At 48.4% G+C, this 20740-nt stretch overlaps 1 protein-coding gene across 3 annotated transcripts in view; it reads left to right on the plus strand.

Annotated features, from left to right (window-relative positions):
• Window positions 1-20740, plus strand: part of VDAC1 (voltage dependent anion channel 1) — a 44756-nt gene that overhangs the window by 12358 nt on the left and 11658 nt on the right. The window contains exons 1-5 of one of the 3 annotated variants that reach the window (XM_017871982.1): window positions 1449-3412; window positions 11310-11382; window positions 11976-12025; window positions 13175-13327; window positions 13422-13474. In XM_017871982.1, coding sequence (XP_017727471.1) covers window positions 3365-3412; window positions 11310-11382; window positions 11976-12025; window positions 13175-13327; window positions 13422-13474 — 377 coding nt within the window. In that variant the 5' untranslated portion in view covers window positions 1449-3364. Of the gene's footprint in view, window positions 1-1448; window positions 3413-11309; window positions 11383-11975; window positions 12026-13174; window positions 13328-13421; window positions 13475-20740 lie in introns of those variants that run through there. The other 2 variants (XM_017871983.1, XM_017871984.1) reach the window with 2 other exon arrangements.

Here is a 20740-nt window from a genome sequence, read left to right on the forward strand (position 1 = left end):
GNGGGCGAGGGGCCTCGGGAGTCCGGCCCCGGGGAGGGAGCCCGAGCGGCCAGCGCGGGCCTGGCTGGTTAGCGGGTGGGCAGAGAAGGCCGCGCAGGCGGGCGCCGAACGGGTCCGGGCTGGGGACCGCGAGGCCGAGGGTCCGGAGACGCTTGCGGCTGGCGGCGAGAGGCGGCCCGAGCTTGCGGGCGGAAGGGCAGGGGCGGCCGCGTGGAGGCCCGGCGGGCCGCGCGTCTAGGTGACCTTCCCCGGCGGCGCTCTCTGGCCCTGGATCCCACCAGCGTGGATCCGGCGGGGACCCGTTCGCCGCCCACGCTCGCTGGACCAGGCCAACAGGCGGGTGCCGGCCACGCTGCCGCCGCGGGGATGAGCTCACTTGACGACCGTGGCCCCGCGTCCCCAGGCCCACGGGTCGTGGCCGGCCCACGCCCGCAGAAGCTGGCGCCCGGCACCGCCCGCCTGTGCCAGAGCCTTCTAGGGCGGAACCCGCCGGCCGAGAGTCGACTTAGGCCGTAGAGGCCGGAGCTCCGGCCTGGGCTGGAGGTTTGGCCTCGGAAAAGGAGGCCCCACGGGGAAGGATGTGGCCTTCTTGGCCTTAGGAGTGATTCCTGGTTCGGTTGTTCATTCATTTGCCAAACGCGGCAGTGCATTTGGGAAACTGTTTCGGAGCCTGACGTTGGATCAGAGGCCCGCAGTCCTAGTCATTTGTACAAGGTCACACAGCTGGGAAGACCGCAAACCTTCGTTTTCTCATCTGTAGGATGGGAGCAATTATACCTCTCCTTCGTTGAGTTTTGGGGAAGAATAAAATGAATTAATTAACATGAAACCTTTAGAACAGTGCCGGTATGGAGAAGGGCTAAGTAGAAACCCTGACACCCTTGGGGCTTTTTGGGTGAATCCAGCCCATCCCCTGCAGACCATTTTGCTACTACACGTGGCGTTGTGGAAAGGGTTCAATAAATGTAGCTCCTGTTTTTAAGCATTTTTGTACTATTATTGACAAGCATTTGTATACCAGGTATTGAGTAACTTTCACGTTAATTTATGAAAAGTCTTGTAAGTTTACAGATGGACCTTGTCAAGCTCGAGCAGTAAGTTTGCATGTGGAGACCTTGCAGGAGCAGACCCTGTTTTAGAGGCCCGATCCGCCCGGGGTCCCTGTCCCCTTGACTGGCCTCTCCTTTCCTGGGGAGATAAGGGAAAGGGCTCCTCTGTTGCCTAAACTTCTCCACTGAGGCAGGGAAAGGCCAGGGCAGACTACCGAGGGCCTGCCTTCATTCTGCCCACCCCAGCTCTGGACCGACTCAGCTTTTAAGGGTCAGACTGAGGCACTGAGGCCCTGTGCTACTTTGTCTTCAGTGCCTGTCGTGATGCTGCCTGGCACACAGTAGGTGCTTGAGAACGGTCTGTAGGGGTAAATGCACTCTTGTATCAGAATTCACCCAGCTTTATTGACAGAGTTTTACTATTCCAGTACATGGCACATAGTAGGTGCTTATTAGGTATTTGTGGAATTTTTGAATGGGCATATGAAGGGCTGCAGGCCCAGACCATAGTCCTTTGATCCTGAACGTTTTTTCTTTTTCTTTTTTTTGAGACGGGGTCTTGCTCTGTTGCCAGAGTGCAGTGGCACCATATTGACTGATGGCAGCTTGTATCTCCTGGGCTCAATCAATCCTCCCACCACAGCCTCCCAGAGTATCTGGGATCCTAGGCACACACTACCACACCTGTCTAATTTTTGTATTATTAGTAGAGTGGGGTTTCACCATGTTGGCCAGGCCGATCTCAAACTCCTGGCCTCAAGCAATCCCCCTGCCTCAGCCTCCCAAAGTGCTGGGATTACAGGTGTGAGCCACCACGCCCGGTCCTGGACATCCTTTTGAGGGACACAGACATCTCACTTGTGGAAAACAGCCTCACCTAGCAGAGAGTCACAGATATTTAAAGAACTGTAACAGTCTATATAGTCTCTTGAAATAAGTGCTTTGAACACATTGTCTTCATTCTCTGGTTTTCCAAGTCCCGAGGGAAACTTGTTGAACTGGTGTTTCTGGGCTTGCAGGGAGGGTGACGTGGGTGATTGGGATTCTACAGAAGGAGTTGGGTCTGTTACCCCTTCCCTCGTGATGGGTGGATGGACAGCTTATGCTGGGGTTGTCCTGAGTAGGGTGCCTGCCTCTGGGTAGTGGGGACTATTCATTGTTGATTATTTAGTTTTATTTCTGCTATTCTAGAATGGGGCTGTAGGCAGGGGTTATTTGTAGCACAGAAAGTGGGGGACCATACAGGGATGAGGTGCCTCTGGGCCCCTGGCCTTGCTGAACACTAGACGGGTGTGGACAGTGAACTACATGCTGGGGTGGTGAAGGGCATCCACCCTCTACCCTTACCAGGAAGATGCTCCTGAAGCACTGAAGTCCACTTCGCCCTTGATGGAATTTCCCATGGTGCAGTGTCTTCAGTGGTAGTGACTGGCAGAGGCGCATGTATGGCTGAGGACCAGCCCAAGCCTGGAGGCAGCGCCTCCCAGTGCTCCAAGATTCTGTAGTCTGCGGCTTTGGGTTTTCCATGGACTCCTGTGGTAGCCACTGAGAAAAGGTGACCAGTGGGCTTCTCAGCTGGGTCTGGGCACATATCTCCATTTTACCGCGTACTCAGGGGATTTGGGATGAGTGGGACTTGAAGTTATTTACTCAGAACTGTGCTGCAAAGAGCACTGGAGAGTAGCTTGGGCCCACACTACAGGTCTAATGAGCCACAGGGTCTGTCTCATACAGGTCAAGTCACTTTCTTGTGCCTTAGTTTCTCTGTCTCTGTTTTTTTTTTTTTTTTTTGCGATGGAGTCTCACTCTGTCGCCCAGGCTGGAGTGCAGTGGCATGATCTTGGCTCCCTGCAGTCTCCATCTCTCGAGTTCAAGCAATTCTCTGCCTCAGGCTCCTGAGTAACTGGGATTACAGGTGCCCGCCACCATGCCCGGCTAATTTTTTTGTATTTTTTAGTGGAGACGGGGTTTCAACATCTTGGCCAGGTTGGTCTTGAACTCCTGACCTCGTGATCCATTTGCCTCGGCCTCCTAAAGTACTGGGATTGCTGGTGTGAGCCACTGTGCCTGGCCCAGTTTCGCTGCTATAAAAGTATGATTGTCATCATCACAGTGGTTGCTGATTGAGGGCTTGCTCAGCACCTTTCTAGGGGCTCAATGAATGTTCTGTGATGTTGAGTTCACCACCCTATACCCTAGGAGAGAGGTAATGTGTTTCCATTTCACAGGTCAGCAGACGAGCACAGAGAAGTGAGGTAACCACTCTGAGGTAACAGCCTGGCAGGAGTGGAGTTGGGATTGAAGGCCTGATCTGAATGGTGGTGCTCTCACATTGCAGTTGCCCTCCCAGGGACCCTTGCAAGGTGCTAATAGATGTGAATGCTTTTTGGAAAGTCAAAATTGGTGTTCAGATGAGAGACATTATTATTCTTCCACACCAATCAGAGTGAACTTATGCATGACTGAGTGTGGGCCAACTGGCAGTGGACAATGGAGTCACCTCTATTTCTTGCAAGGACAGTGGTGCTGAGTGTCTATTATAAGGGTCAGTTTTCCCTGGGATCTGGTGGGAGGCGTTCTTCCAGGACCTGGTTAGCTAAACAATGCCTCATTATGGACATGAAGGACTCTGGACCCTGTGGTTCAGGGTGACCTTTTGAACATGCTCAGCAGCCATTATTATAATAAATACACAAAATGAAAATGTGTGATAAAATACTGTGTGTGTTCCCTGCTTACCATGCACCAGCCACTGTACCAAGTGTATATTAACGAGCTAATTCAGTCCTCGCAGTGTCACCAATCCAGGCTGTCTTTCTCCATATTAGAGCTGAAGAAAAAGGAGTGGAGAGGTTGCGACTTGCCCAAGCTCACATATCTAGAAAGTGGTAGGATGGGTTAGAACTCAGATCTATTTGATTCCCGAGGCTACCTGCCCAAGCACTGTCTGTCTCAAGCCTACCTGGTCAGGCCAAGCAGTGAGGCTGCAGGGAACTTGAGGTGCCTGAGGTCAGGCAGGAGCCCCGAGTGTGCCTGGGATCCAGACCATAGTGTACTGGCTGCCAACCCAGGCCATCTCCCCTTGATAGGTGTGTGGGCAGGCTGCCCTGAGTCAGCAACCTTCTCCTGAGCCTAGGAGCTCAGCATGGAACTCAGCTGTGCTGGTGGTGGCCCAGCTGCCAGGGTGTTTGAAAATAGAAGCTACCCCTGGAAAGCTCTACTGCCCACTGCGCGACTGTTGTGGAAGGATGGAGGGGAGAACAGCTGCATTGGGTACACAGACTTGCTACCAGAGCACAGGGCCATCGGCCTTTGCCAGCATCCTGGAGTTCGAACCAGGAACTGTTCCCCTGGGCTGTTTCTTCCTGGCAAGAAAGAGAAAGTGCTGGAGTGTATGTGTGTGTGTGCATGTGTATGAGCGAGCTGCTGACTGTGTTCGCCCCCACGTTGGCTTTTAGAGCTAGGGTTGCCTTCTGCTGGGGAAGTTGCTTTTCCTGGTCCTCAGGGCTAGGAAGAGGTGCTGTTGCTGTGATCCCTGGCTGGTCTGATACCCCTCCTATAGGCTGGCCTAGTTCTGCCCTGACAAACCACCTAGAATGGTGTTGGTGAAACAGCGGGGCCAGAGACTTTTCCATAGTATTCTTTTCCTCAGCAGAATCATAAGATGATGGCAATGATGGTGATGATGATTGTGATTGCTCTGTTGGTTAGGGTCCTTGCAGGGATCTGGTGCATACTTACACTTGGTAATCCAAAAGAGTTTAAGGAAGACATCATTTGCAAAGCCGTGGACAGGGTGTCAGGTCTGGTCTGTCACCCTGAGGCCTACAAGAGAGGGAGCTTCTTGGCAGGAGCTGTGGCCTTGGGTAGAGGAAGGTAGCCATTACCCATCTGAGGCCCAGCAGGGAGGGAGACTCGGGGTGACTACTCCGACTTCATTCTTCCCTAAACTCTCATCTTCTGCAAGTACCTCACATTGATAGGCTAAGCCCAATCCTAAACCCACGGATAGCAGTCCATAATGATCAGTTCTGGGGGCACAGAGCAGGGTGAAAGGGAGGAGAATGGATCTGGAGGGGCAGACAGAGTATCCAGTTTAGTGGATTATGGTTACCACTGCCATTTGTCGAACACTTAACTCCATGCCAGATACTTCTGCTGTTCTGTGTGTTTCACTTCTTTCTTGTAACACCTTCCTTAGGCCTAAGGCCTTTCCTCCCAGCTGTTCTTAGCTGAGTCTTGGAGACCCATGGGCACCCTGCTTCCTGTATCAACCATTGCAGTAGTTGTTGGCTCTCCCGGGATGCAAAGCTCGCCTGCCTGCATCCTTCTATTGTTACTATTTATTTCTTTTTATTTTTTATTTAAAAGAGACAGAGTCTGACTATATTGCCCAGGCTGGTCCCGAGCTCCTGCATTCAGGCGATCCTCCTGCTTTGGCCTCCCAGAGTGTGGGATTAGAGGCATGAGCCACCATGCCCGGCACATGCCTGAATCCTCTTGAGGGAGCCTCTGCAGAGAAAAGAGCATATTTCTACCAGATGGGGGCCTAGTAGGTGCTTAGTGCAGGGACCACCCTGAGCTGCTGCTTCTCAGTGGCACCTGGGGGCAGCCCTGCCTGTTAGGCACAGGCTGAGAGGTGGGGCAGGAGGAGTTCCACCTCCTCTGGCAGGCTCTTCTTGAACAAGTGCCTCCGGTGATTCTTGTGCACACTGAAGTTAGGGAGCTCCGCCCTGCTCATGATTTCTGGCAAAGTGGCCAAGCCACTAGTGGTCACCTGGGAGTGAAATGTGCCCCAACGTATCTTGCCTGATAGCTCTTCTATCTCAGTGTAGTTTAAATCTGTTCTTGCAATCTGTATGGACACTCTAGGTAGCCTTCTGGCATCGCTACTGTAGCAGTCTTGGAACATGACTTGGGACACAACACAGCTCAATTTCAGGCACAGTGGTTGGCTTTTAAAATGCTTTTTTTTTTTGAGAGGGAGTCTAGCTCTGTCACCCAGGCTGGAGTGCAGTAGCACGATCTCGGCTCACTGCAACCTTTGCGTCCGGGTTTAAGTGAGTCTCATGCCTCAGCCTCCCAAATAGCTGGAATTACAGGCACTTACCACCATATCTGGCTAATTTTTGTATTAAAATTCTTTATCCTTAAACAAATTATCAGTATACACAGTTTAAATATTGAAGCAGAACAAAAAAATGAAAATTCGATTTGAAGTCCATTCCTAAAACTCCTTCTCCAGAAGCATATCTAAGCCAGCCCCAATTTGCAGATTGGCTTGTATCCTTCCACATGCTTTCCCATCCATTCATGAACATAGAATGATGTGTGAAAGGTTTTCCTCCAATTACACAGAATTACAAATTTTCTGACTTTTTTCATTTAACTGTATCTTAGCTATCTTTCAATGCCACCACATATATCCACTTTATTCTTTTTTTTTTTTTTTTTTTTTTTTTTTTGGTGAGACAGTCTTTCTCTGTCATCCAGGCTGGAGTGCAGTGGCATGATCTTGGCTCACTGCAACCTCTGCCTCCTGGTTTAAGCTCGTGCCTCAGCCTCTCAAGTAGCTGGCATTACAGGTGTGCACCATCACACCTGGCTGATTTTTTTTTTTTGTATTTTTAGTACAGATGGGGTTTTGCCATGTTGGCCAGGCTGATCTTGAACTCCTGGCCTCAAGTGATCCACCCACCTCAGCCTCCCAAAGTGCTGGGATTACAGCATGAGCCACCCACCTTATACTTTTTGATTGCCATGTGGTACGCCTTAGTTTGGAAGTATAGTACCTTAATTTCTTTTTCATTCGTTTTCCCTTTGATGGACTTTTAGTTTGTTTCTGGGTTTTGTGTTACAAATACTGCTACAGTGAGCATCCTGATGTACATGTCTTCGAGTGCCTTAGTTGCTACAGTGGAACAGCTTCCTAGGAGTGGAATTGCCACTAGGGTTAATGCTGGGTTAATTGCTTTCCAAAAAGAGTGTACCTGTAGTACTCCCACTTGGCATGAACGAGAGTGACTGTTTTCCACACCCTCACCGACACTGGATATTATTTATGTTTTTGCCAGTCTGCTGGTTAAGTGAGCTTCTGAAACACAGATGTGGCAGTCACTCAACAGTGGCTCTTGGTGGCCCTGAGAATAAAATCCATGCGTGGTATTGAGGTCAGAAGCAACCAGTGCTTCTGAAGGTACTTGGTCTCCTCAACCTGAGTTCAGCTCTCCTTAGGCCGGGGTGGGAGCAGGCAGAGAGAGTGGGGGTCATTGCCAGTTGAGGGTCTCCCCAACTCCCCCACTCTTGGTGGTGCTGCAACAGTGGCACTGCAGAGGGAGCTCTTACTTCCTGGTTGCATTATAATGAGTTCCTATTGTCAGATTCCAAGTTTCAACTTTTCCCCCCACTAGTCAATAATACTTTGATGCTCATTTCTCATTCACTCATCAAACACATTTATATTGAATGCCTATTATATGCCAGCCAGGCCTTAGCATCTTTATATACATAGCTTTTTCCATATTTTGGATAAATGTATGTATGACAGGCTCTGGGGTGCTTTGAGTTCAAAGGTGTGATTTGGGGGTAGGTGTATGAGGTAGGGTGGGGTGGGGGCACGGTGAGCAGAGCAGCTGTCATTGCCATGCAGCTGATGAGCCAGGAAGGATGTGTACCCCCAAGACAGAGGTTACGTAAGTATTATGCAGACTGCGCTGGGTGATAGATACACTATCCTTCCCCTCTGAGCTTCCAGTATGGGCCAGATTTTCATTCCTCAGCTGGAATGGGGCTTGCATAATTTGTTCAAGGTCAGCCAAGGAAAGGTTGGGTAGGTAGACTGGCAGGCTGTGGAGGGGAACCAGGGACTCCTGTATCCTGGCGTGACTTGCTGGTCCTTCTCAAAGTCTTCAGTGACTGCAGGCAGGTCTGCTCAGCCTGGCCCTACCCATCCCTCTCTTTCCTACCAACCAGTGGGAACGAAGCCCCCAGGCTCTGCCCTGAAGCCATCAGTCAGGCAGAGAGGCCTGTGGTTTTGTCTCCCCCAGGACGCCCTCTGACTTCTGTCTCTCCAGGGCTAGCTGCTTTGCTGATGTCAGACTGCCCTGCTTCATATGCAGCCTCTAGAGGCTTGGCTTGTGAAGGCCCCTGGGGGGTGGATGGTGCAGAGACAGCTGTGTGTCAGTAGCCAACTGTACAGACTCCGATTTGGAGCAGATCTGGGTGGAAGGAGTGACTGGGAGGGGTGGGGGCCAGGGTTCAGCCTTCAAGTCAGCGCCCTGGCAGGGTGTTAAGTGAAAGCAGTTTGCCGACTTTTCTTTCCTCCAGTCCTTGCCTTAGAAAACGAATGCAGATTATCTCTGAAATGGGTTCAAGAGCTGTGTAAAAATGGGCATTTTGGGGGTGCTGTGCTGGGGAGAATGCTTACCTGGGGGTCCAGAACGGGGGAGATTATGCTTCATTGTCTGTGTTCAAGGAGATGGGGAAGAGAGCATGACACACAGAAGAGAAAGCCAGCATCCAGCATCCAGTGTGTTTACAGTGAGGTGTTGGATAAGGATATGTTTTAGTGAACCAGCAAGTTCACTTGCATGCTGCTGGTACCAACTACGTGGTTGTTGTGGGACCCCACAGCCCCAAAAGAGCTTGGCCATGTTGGAGCTCCCAGAGGCCCCAGGAGGGGTCTGGTCTGCTCTTCTGAGCTCTGCTGTCTGAGTCCCTTGTCCTTGGGTGGTAATCTCCTTAGTGGCCTTGTACTTCAGGCTGATGTTTGCTGTGGGTGGGGTGTTTTTTGACAGGTGGCTGTGCTTGTTGGGTTTTGGGGATTAGCGATGAGAGAAGGCATTTGGGGAACATTAAGTGGATGAGTGTTCTGCCTTTATCCTGAGCGGGGACCAGTCCAGATGTGAAGGCTACTGTGTCTGGGAGGCATCTCTTCTGTGGGGTCGGGAGAGTCATGGGGAAGGCTCTGGCTCCTAAGGTCCAGGGAGGTCTTAGCTGACCCACAGATATTACCACGGGACTGCTTCTCCTCCTGCCTCCCTAGCCCCAACCCCGAGCTGAGTTTGTAGCCCAGCTGGGAGGGATAGCACTGAAGGAGGGTGCTTGGTTCACTGATGGTTTGTTAACCCTGTCCGGTGGAGAATGTTCTGGCCATTTGCTGTTATGTTCTGTGTCTGCCTGGGGTTACATTGCCTCAGCTTTCAATCCAGAGTTGTTCTCCTAGGAAGGGGTCAGGCAAAGGATATTTCTTGAGGATCTGGTGGATGGTTTCCTGGTCTATCCCAGGGGAATGTACCTACAGGGTTAGTTTGGGAGGGAGGAACAGGTGGGAAGAGGGGAGCCCCCAGACTTGAAAGAGCCAGTGGCGGGCAGTGTAAAATGGTTCTTCCCCCCTCATCGCTCTACCCTGATCCTAATGTGGGCTGACCTGTCCATGCTTCCAGCCTGATCATGTGCAAGAAATAACACAGCAGCGACAAAAATAGGACAGAGTAAACAGCTCGCTGCTCTTCTGTCTCTGCTGTGACACAAAAGTGAGCTGGGATAAAATTAACAAAAGCATCTGGAAAAAGTAAAGTAGGACCTGGACCACAACTTTACAATTTAAAATTGTAGAAGTTTGTACTGTTTCTTTTGCAAGGTACTCAGTGAGTCTGTGGCCTCCTGCAGTGCTTTTGAAGTTAAAGCTTTGGCCAAGAATGCAACTTCCATTTGTTATATTGTTCCCCCCAGGATCACTTGAACCACTTTTTAGTAGGCTCCCTCCCACTTACCAGGAGCAAGTCATACATGTGTTTACTTGTGTGAGTATATATACATGTAACTTCAGATGGTGTATATGCAGATGCATTTTGATAATTTAGCTATACTGTGTGTTTTTTTTTTTGTTTTTTTTTTTTTTTTTTTTTTTTTTTTTTTTTTTTTTTGAGACGGGGAGTCTTGCTCTGCCGCCCAGGCTGGAGTGCCAGTGGGCCGGCTCTCAGCTCACTGCAAGCTCCGGCCTCCCGGGGTTCACGCCATTCTCCTGTCTCAGCTCACCAGTAGCTGGGACCTTACCAGGGGCGCCCGCCTCTGTCGGGCCCGGCTAGTTTTTTTGTCTTTTTTAGTAGAGACGGGTTTCACGCGTATTTAGCCAAGGATGGTCTCGACTCTGACCTCTGGTGATCCGCCGCGTCTCGGCCTGCCCAAGGAGTGGCTGGGGCTTGAGCCACCGCGCCCGGCCACTATACTGTGTTTTAAAACAAATGGAATGGTCCTTCTGGTTGAGACTAATGATGCTGGGAATGGAGAAGGTGCAGGAGATGAGACTTTCTCATGCTTGACCCCCTCTGCTCATGGGCAGAGCACACTGTACATTCCCAGATGAGGATATTAATCCTGTGTACACGGCATATACAGCATGCTAAAGCAAAGCCTTCCAGGAATGCAGTGTGGTCCTCAGGGCAAAGACTATTTGAGTTACTCTCCTTCCTTGAGCACTGAGGTGCTTAATAAATGTTTGTTGATTGACTTAGTGATATGCGGCAATCCCAAGTAGTCCTTTGATGGTTGGTTTTGAAAATAAAGTTACACTGGAGCTTAAAAAAATGTTTATTTAAATTAATTTATTTGTAGGATGTATTTGGGTTTTTTCCACGTGAAGAGCTGCCAAATTGGTTAGATTTTACTGGATTTTCTATGAGAAATAGGAAGTGGGTTCCCATAAAGTCCAAAAGTTTTGTGAAAAGTTGGTCCCATCCTGGCATATAGTAGGTACTCTATAAATATTTGTTGAATGAATGAAATCAGAGCCACATGGAAAATGATGTTCCCATGAAAAGCTCTTATTTCTGTTCGGCGCATTTAATGTCCTAGTAGCTGGCATTTTGTAAGAGGATACGTTTTATTGGCAACAGTCCTACAATTCAGTAAAGTCATTGGCTCATGGGAATGTGTCTTTGACAGTTTATTCATTAAGCAAATATTTCCTGACTCCTACTCTGTTCTGGACCTGGGCTCAGTCCTGGGGATGCTGAGGAGGAGAGGTCTAAATTGTTGATCCTCTGTCAACAAAGACTCATTGAGTGTCTCAAGCTCTGGCCACAAAATGAAGTACAAGACAGCAAGGGCTTCTTGGCCCATCTGGGAGGATAAGCTACCAGGAAGTTTTAGTGCTAGGTGATTTTTATTGGTTGCTAATTACATCTAATAATTGTTATTGATGGAAAGCTAATTTCCCTAATTACCAATGCATTTATTCTGGTGATTCTTTTATCGTAGCAGAAGATGGCTGTGCCACCCACGTATGCCGATCTTGGCAAATCTGCCAGGGATGTCTTCACCAAGGGCTATGGTGAGTGTTGCAGAGAGGGGGTGCCTTTCAGCTCCCAGACTGAGTTGGCACGTTTGAGACTTTACCGATAACTGTTTAGGAAACCTGGGTAGGTCAGCTGTTCTGAACTTTCACGTGAAGGAAAAAAGAAGCTTTCATTTGTGTGGCAAATGAAGCAGTTTTGGTTGTGCCCCCAGTTGGACAGGCTCCTGCATTGATGCTGTCAAGTGGGTATTCCTGTTTTCTCTTCCAAGTGTGGAGCAGCCCTGTGGAAGCTGCTGCAGTGGAGCGCGGCTTCTATATTTAGCCTGTGCTTAGGCACATGCCCACGAGGCCCGATGACTGTGTCTCTGCCAGCTGTCAGGCATCTTCTTCTCAGACCCTGCTGGGAGTGCAGGTGGGACCCAGGTGGGCCTGTGCCCATTCTGTCTGCTGCTGTTCCATGGCAGCTGAACTCCCCCCATGAGCAGCAGCAGAGACTGGGTGCCCTCAGCCCGTGTGGCAGTAGTGTGCTTCTTCTAAAAAAGCATTTCGAAGCAACCGTGAGGGAGGCAGAGGTGCTGTTCTCTAGATAGTTATTTAACCTATTAACAGTTGTCTTCTTCTTTCTTTAGGATTTGGCTTAATAAAGCTTGATTTGAAAACAAAATCTGAGAATGGATTGGTAAGTTGTCCAACCTACATGGAACATGAGTATTTATTTATTTTTATTTTATTTATTTATTTTTGAGATGGAGTTGCGCTGTTGTCACCCAGGCTGGAGTGCAATGGCATGATCTCAGCCCACCGCAACCTTCACCTCCTGGGTTCAAGCGATTCTCCTGCCTCAGCCTACCGAGTAGCTGGGATTACAGGCGCCTGCCACCATGCCCGGCTAATTTTGTATTTTCAGTAGAGACGGGGTTTCTACATGTTGGTCAGTCTGGTCTTGAACTCCCAACTTCAGATGATCTGCCCGCCTTGGCCTCCCAAAGTGCTGGGATTATAGGCATGAGCCACCACACCTGGCTTGTTTCTATTTTGAGAAAAGATTTTAGATTCAGGCTGTACATGTCCAGGTTTGTTACATGGATGTATTGTGTAACAGTGAGGTTTGGGCTTCTAGTGTACCCATTACCCGAATAGTGACCATTGTATGGAACATGGGAATTTGTTGTAGATCAACAAATAACTCATGACCTGGCTGGCAAAGCCAAAAGAAGGTACTTTTTTTTTTTTTTAAGTTCTGGCAGTTTGTGGTTTTCACATTCAGTCCATTTCCTACATGATGAGTGGTCCAGGGGAACCATGCCAGTAGGGCCCCAATTCAGCAGCGGGTAATACTCAGAGGAGAAGAGGGCAGGTCTCAGTTTCAGTTTTCCTTGTGCTTCTTATTTTCAAGTTCACCTGTGTTCAACCACATAAGTGTTTTTAAAGTAATCTTAGTAGTCCCTTTTAAATTGTGTGTGCAGTAATTGTTGGAAGGAAGAAGTTTTGGGTTTGAGTTACTGCTGTGTCAGCTTTAGCTCGGTGCTTTTTGTCTGTACCGGGCTGGAGCCAGGATGGAGGGGAGATGCTTTCCTGTCCAGACTGAGGAGTTACAGGGAGGAAGGAAGCTGTCTGCTGACAACGAATTCCCCATAAGATTTCTTTACATAGCAGGCTCCTTTACTCCCATCTGTACTTTAAATATCTATTTGAATTGTAGAGTTAGCCTTGGCCCCGCCACATTCAGGGTCTTGCCTCTTGCAGAAAGGCAAGTATAGTGTTTAGGAGTGGAGTGAAGCCAAGTGAGTGCTGTGGTGCAGGCTGTGACTCTCTCTCTCCTTTGAAGGAATTTACAAGCTCAGGCTCAGCCAACACTGAGACCACCAAAGTAACAGGCAGTCTGGAAACCAAGTACAGATGGACTGAGTACGGCCTGACGTTTACAGAGAAATGGAACACCGACAATACACTAGGCACCGAGATTACTGTGGAAGATCAGGTAATGGCTGCTGTGAAAAGACGCGGATTTGCTAATTCACATCTGCTGGCCCACCTTGTGACTAAACCTACTGGCAAATTTCTTTTCTGTTCAGCTTGCACGTGGACTGAAGCTGACCTTCGATTCATCCTTCTCACCTAACACTGGGTAAGATTCTCATCTGTTTTCTCCACAAGGATGTCCTCTCATGTTGCAGGTGGTGGAAGCCCTTTGTGACAAAATGTTTTAGGGGCTGATAGCACCTAAAATATGGCCTCTAAGACCTGGCGATTTAAGTCCTCTGGTTTTTTTTTTTTTTTTTTGAGCCGGAGTCTGGCTCTGTCGCCCAGGCTGGAGTGCAGTGGCCGGATCTCAGCTCACTGCAAGCTCCGCCTCCCGGGTTTACGCCATTCTCCTGCCTCAGCCTCCCGAGTAGCTGGGACTACAGGCGCCCGCCTCGTCGCCCGGCTAGTTTTTTGTATTTTAAGTAGAGACAGGGTTTCACCGTATTAGCCAGGATGGTCTCGATCTCCTGACCTCGTGATCCGCCCGTCTCGGCCTCCCAAAGTACTGGGATTACAGGCTTGAGCCACCGTGCCCGGCCAAGTCCTCTGGTTTTAATTTGGTCCCGGGGTCGTACCCACATCTATGCATTAACAGACTGTGCTATAATAAGCACTTCCTAATTCAGGGTTGGTGTTTACCCAACAAATGTTTTCTAAGTGCCGCCTGTGCTTGGCCCTGCGCCCATCTGGAGATCTAAGGATGCCCAGGCCATGATTGTTACTACCCCCAAGGAGCTCACTTTGTAATAGAGGTTTCAGAGCAGTGTTTAGCAGTGTTTCGTAATAAGATTCTGCATTTTGTTAGTGTTCTCCTGGCTTCAGCCATGGAGGCTGCAGGATTTCTGGTTCAGTAATAGCCATTTCATGTGAGTTAGGTTGTTGGTGATGTAAGTGGCCATGGCCAAATGGGAATGGGTGACATTTGGAAGCAGGGCCTAACTGGTCACTGTCGCCAGCCTCATTTCTTCAGGTGTGGAAGTCCTTCTCCCAACTTTCTGCTTAGGGACACTGAGACCCTGTGGGTGTAACTGCAAGGTGGCTCCTGAGGCTGTACTTTCTCCAGGCCTTCTGGCCACAGATGTATTAGGCTTGTTACTTCTTAACCCATCAGTTGGCAAGATAGCATGGCGGTCTGCCTCAATTCCTGGGTGCTTTTCAAAGTACCTAGAAGGAATTACTCCCTTTTAGAATACACCCTTGTTTTTTTCCATTCATATTGGTGGGTCTTCTAAACCTGGGGAAGACTGTTTTATATACTGATGATGGGATCAAGGGCATGTACTGAATTTCAGTTTTTAAAAATCATGACCGGGGCATGGTGGCTCACGCCTGTAATTCCAACACTTTGGGAGGCTGAGGCAGGCAAATCACCTGAGGTCGGAAGTTTGAGACCAGCCTGACCAAAGTGGAGAAACCCTGTCTCTACTAAACATAAAAATTAGCTGGGCATGGTGGGCGCATGCCTGTAAGCCCAGCTACTTGGGAGGCTGAGGCAGGAGAATTGCTTGAACCTGGGAGGCAGAGGTTGCCGTGAGCCTAGATGGCGCCATTGCATTGCAGCCTGGGCAAGAAGAGTGAAACTCCATCTCAAAAAAAAAAAAAAAAAAAAAGGGTCGGATGCAGTGGCTCATGCCTGTAATCCTAACACTTTGGGAGGCTGAGGTGGGTGGATTGCTTGAGGTCAGGAGTTTGAGACCAGCCTGGGCAACATGGCAAAACCCCATCTCTAATAAAAATAAAAAATTAGCCAGGCATGGTGGTGCATGCCTGTAGTCCCAGCTACTTGGGATGTTGAGGCACGAGAATTGCTTGAACCCAGGAGACAGGTTGCAGTGAGTTGAGATCGCACCACTGCACTCCAGCCTGGGCTACAGAGAGAGACTCTGTCTCCAAAAAAAAAACTGTGGTAAGATATACATATAAAACTTAACATCTTTAAGTGGTGTAGTTAAATGGCATTATGAATTTTTCAGTTTTGCCATTTCATATGTATTTTTTTTTTCTTCCTTTTTTCCTTTCCAACAAATATTTATTAGAGGGAGGATCTACCAAGTCCAGACCTGTGCTGGGTGTGTGGTCCACACAAGTGACTGGGCACACAGGGTTCCTACCCTCTGGAGATGGCTTCTTATAGCCTGGCTATAGATGATCTGAAGAGACCATTGTTAAGGGGCTGATTTACTCTCATTCCTCCTCTCTGCTGTAGTTTCTTCTGTAAGACCACTGCCTTCTTGCAGTGCTGTGTACTTTCCCCCCAGGAACTCTGCCATGATATCAGGGAGAGGTTATCCAGAAAGATCCTGGGATAGGATGAGGGGCTGGAGGATGTGCCCACATGCTTGAATTTGCTGCCTTGGACTTTGCCTGCTGCCCTGGGATAGCACACTTTGGAATTTGTAGGTAATTTCCTTCCCATTACCTTAGGGAGCTTTGCAGAGGTCGCCAGGCCCTGCAGTATAAAACGCAAAGGAAAGTTTATTTGCTTTTTTTTTTTGGGTGTAGGGGGGACGGAGTCTTGCTCTCTTGCCCAGGCTGGAGTGCAGTGGTGTGATCTTGGCTCACTGCAACCTCTTCCTCCTGGGTTCAAGTGATTCTTCTGCCTCAGCCTCCCAAGTAGTTGGGACTACAGACATGGGCCACCACACCTGGCTAATTTTTGTATTTTTAGTGGAGACGGGGGTTTCACCATATTGGCTAGGCTGGTCTCGAACTTCTGACCTCGTAATCTGCCTGCCTTGACCTTCCAAAGTGCTGGGTGGGTTCACGTGTTTCTCCTGCCTCAGCCTCCCGAGTAGCTGGGATTACAGGAATGCGCCACCACAGCCAGCTAATTTTGTATTTTTAGTAGAGACGGGGTTTCTTCATGTTGGTCAGGCTGGTCTTGAACTCCTGACTTCAGGTGATCTGCTTGCTTTAGCCTCCCAAAGTGCTGGGATTACAGGTGTGAGCCACCACACCCACCCTTTTTTTAAAAAAATTTGCTTTTTATTTCAAAGTAATTTTATACTTAGAAAATGTGGTAAAATAGTATGCAGAGTTCTCCTGTGTTCTTCCCCCAGCTTCCCCTAATGTTAATGGCTTATATAACTATAATGATCAGAATCAGCAAGTTAATGTTGATGTCATACACTTAATCTATTGTCACAATGACGTCTTTTTTCTGATCTGTGATCCAGGTCAGGATCCTAAATTGCATCTAATTTTTTTTTTTTTTTTTTTTTTTTTTTTTTTTGAGATGGGGTCTCTCTCTGTTGCCAGACTGGAGTGCTGTGGCATGATCTCGGCTCACTGTAACCTCCAACTCCCTGGTTCAAGCGATTCTCTTTCCTCAGCCTCCCAAGTAGCTGGGATTACAGGCATGTGCCACCATGCCAGGCTAATTTTTGTATTTTTAGTAGAGATGGGGTTTCACCATGTTGGCCAGGATGGTCTCGAACTCCTGACCTCGTGATCCGCCCACCTCAGCCTCCCAAAGTGCTGGGATTACATGCATGAGCCGCTGCACTCGGCCAATTGCATTTAATTGTTAAGTCTTCCCTAATCTGGAATATTTTCTGACCCTGACACTTTTGAAAAAGAGTGGCCAATTATTTTGTTAAGATGTCCCTCAGTTTGGATTTGTCTGATGCTTCCTTATGATTAAATTTAGGTTTTACATTTTTGGCAACCATAAAAGTTATTGTGTTGTATTCTTCTCAGCACGTGATGTTAGGAAAAATATTATCAATATGCCTCATTTTTGGTGATCAGTTTTGAAGTGGTGTTTGCCAACTCTCTTCACTGTAAAGCTACTATTTTTCTCTTTGTAATTAGTAAGTATCTTGTGGGTAGACACTTTGAGATATGCAAATATTCTATTTCTTATCATACCTTTGCTGACAAATAGTAACATCCATTGGTGATTCTTGCCTGCAACTGTTATGCTTGGCAAATGGTGACTGGAGTGCAGTGGTGTGCAGTGGTGTGATCCTGGCTCACTGCAACTTCTGCCTCTTGGGCTCCAGCAGTCCTCCTTCCTCAGCCTCCCAAGAAGCTGAGACCACAGGCGCGTGCCACTAAGCCCAGCTAATGTTTGTGTTTTTGGTAGAGATGAGGTTTCACCATGTTGGCCAGGCTGGTCTGGAACTCCTGAGCTCAAGTGATCCACCTTTCTCAGCCTCCCAAATTGCTGGGATTACAGGTGTGAGCCACCACACCCGGCTACAAATGGTGATTTTCTTTTCTTTTTTGGCTTTTTGAGGTGGGGTATCACTGTCACCCAGGCTGGAGTACAGTGGTGTGATCTCGGCTCATTGCAACCTCTGCCTCCCCGGCTCAAGGGATCCTCCCTCCTCAGCCTCCCCAGTAGCTGGGACTACAGGTGCCTGCCACCACCCCTGGCTGATTTTTATATTTTTGGTAGAGACAGTGTTTCACCATGTTGCTCAGTCTGCTCTCGAATTCCTGAGCTCAAGTGATCTGCCTACCTTGGCCTCCCAAAATGTTGGGATTACAGGTGTGAGCCACCACACCCAACCTCAAATGGTGATTTCCTATTGCCATCCTTCCTTCACTTGTTACTTGGTATTCTACTGTAAGGAAGGGCTATTCCTTCTTTCCCGTGTATTAATTCAATCAATTATTTATTTATATTAGTATAGATGCATGGATGTTTAATCTATGGGCTGTAATCCACAGTGTCATTTATTTTGTCGCTCAAGTTGTCCCAGATATGGCCTTTGGGAGAATACATCCTGTGTGCTTTTTGACAAACCTCTGTCGTTTTTCAAAGCATGTCTTTATTTCTGGTTTCAGAAAATGTACGATGCTCATCTAGTACTTGTTTTTCCCCAGTCCTGCTATCTGCCATTTCTCCAAGGAACCTTGGTTCTTTATGTTGGAGAATGATGTTTAGAAACTAAGATTGTGGGCCTGGTGTGGTGGCTCATGCCTGCAATCCCAGCACTTTGGCATGCCGAGGCAGGTGGATCACGAGGACAGGCGTTTGAGACCAGCCTGGCCAATGTGGTGAAACCCTGTCTTTACTAAAAATACAAAAATTAGCTGGCTGTGGTGGCACACACCTGTAATCCCAGCTACTCAGGAGGCTGAGGCAGGAGAATTGCTTGAACCCAGGAGGTGGAGGTTGCAGTGAGCTGAGATCATACCACTGCACTCCAATGTGGGCGACAGAGCAAGACTCCGTCTCAAAAAACAAACAAACAAACAAAAAACCCTAAAATTCTGGGTGCTAGGTGTACATATTGCTACTGGGTATTTGAGGAAAGTTCTGGTGATGCATGATGGAGATTAGAAATGAAAGCTGGCTTTCCAAAGTGACTGAGGGTATAGCCTGGGAAAACACCTGGCTTCCAGGAGGAGCTGAGTGTAGACCACATCTGGATGAGGCTGCGGACCTCAATAAGGACCAGCACCCACACTGAGTATCTTCCACAAATAAAGCTTGCTTGTTAACCACAAATCAGTCAGGCCTCTCTCGGGTGCTTGTCAAATTAGCACTACTGTTGAAATAGCTTAAAAATAAATCCCAATAATATCTGAAAAAGGAAGACTCCACAGACATAGTGTGCAGTGTTAGAAAGAGACCTGGAGAGAAGCCTGAGCACTCCCCAGCACTGCCCTTTCTCTTGGGGATCGTGGGCCCTGGCCAGAATCCAGTGAGACAGTGGGTGGGGGTGCCATGTAAACTGGTGCAGGTGGTACACACCACTGGTCAGAGGCCCTGCCATAGGCATCATAGTTTGTGATCATCAGCAGCTTTTTATTAAAAATTAAAAAAGAAGATGGTTAGAAGATGCGTGATTTTATATTTCTTGGTCTTTTTGCCTTTCTAAATGTCAGCCTCTCAGCAGCTGTCTAATCATCAGTCATCTCAACCAGCCTGGTGCAATCACATACTTGTTCGAAACCCAGGCTTCTTTCCCCAGAGAGCAGGCAGATGAAGATAGGTTTCTTTTTTTTGTTGAGACAGTCTCACTCTATCGCCTAGGCTGGAGTACAGTGATGTGATTTCAGCTCACTGCAACTTCCACCTCCCGGGTTCAAGCAATTCTCGTGCCTCAGCCTCCTGAATAGCTGGGATTACAGGCACATGCCACCATGTCCTGCTAAGTTTTGTATTTTTAGTAGAGACAGGGTTTTCCCATGTTGGCTAGGCTGGTCTCCAACTCCTGACCTCAAGTGATCTGCCCCCCTTGGAGTGCTGAGATTACAAGTGTGAGCCACTGAGCCTGACCAGTTTTGGATTTTTCTTATTGAGAGATAATTTAGTTTTTACTCCTTTCCTTCAAACCTTGCCAAAATGTATAGAAGTAACTTAAACAAAGTTGAGGTTCCAAGGCATAAGTTTCATTGTCACTTGTTCTGTTGGTGAGCAGGTCTGTGCACACCTACCACCCAACTGCTGAGGGAGCTGAGCAGCCAAAGAAAGAGACTGACAAATCCAGTTTCTCGGAAAGAAACATTTAATAGAGACTTGCAAAAAGAAGCAATGTCTCAAGCAGCCAAGAGACAGTGGATCCTTGCACTTATCCTCCAGAAAGTATTCTTTATATAGCAAGCTTTTAGAGTAAAGACGTGTGCATATCTTGGACCATCTTGTAAAAAACTTGGAAAACTTGTGACCATAGGGAGGTTAGATAAGCATCTTTACTTTTTTAATTTTTATTTATTTATTTTTTTGAGACAGAGTCTCACTCTGTCACCCAGGCTAGAATACAGCAGCATGATCTTGACTCACTGCAACCTCTGCCTCCCGGACTCCAGTGATTCTCTTTCCTCAGCCTCCTGAATGTCTGGGACTACAGGTGCGTGCCACCACACCCAGCTAATTTTTATATTTTTAGTAGAGATGGAGTTTTGTCATGTTGGCCAGGCTGGTCTTAAACTCCTGACCTCAAGTGATCCACCTGCCTTGGCCTCTAAAAGTGTTAGGATTACAGGTGTAAGCCACTGTGCCTGGCTGGCATTGTTTCTTTTATGGGATTGTCTGTGATGTATTTCTTGATTGTCATGGTTGTATTAGGCTGTTCTTGTATTGCTCTAAAGAAATACCTGGTCAGGCGAGGTGGCTCACGCCTGTCATCCCAGCATTTTCAGAGGCTGAGGCAGGCAGATTGCTTGAGCCCAGGAGTTGGAGACCAGCCTAGGCAACATGGTGAAACCCCGTCTACACACACAGGCACGCACACACTAGCTGGGCATGGTGGTGCGCACCTATAGTCAGTTCCAGCTACCTGGGAGGCTGAGGTGGGAGGATCACCTGAGCTCAGGAGGTAGGGGCTGTAGTGAACCATGATCACACCACTGCACTCCCGCCTGGACAACAGAGTGAGACCATGTCTCAAAAAAAAGGAAAAAATACCTGAGG

This window comes from Rhinopithecus bieti, unplaced genomic scaffold (genome assembly GCF_001698545.2).
Source record: "Rhinopithecus bieti isolate Rb0 unplaced genomic scaffold, ASM169854v2 scaffold_5889, whole genome shotgun sequence".
NCBI lineage: Eukaryota > Metazoa > Chordata > Mammalia > Primates > Cercopithecidae > Rhinopithecus > Rhinopithecus bieti.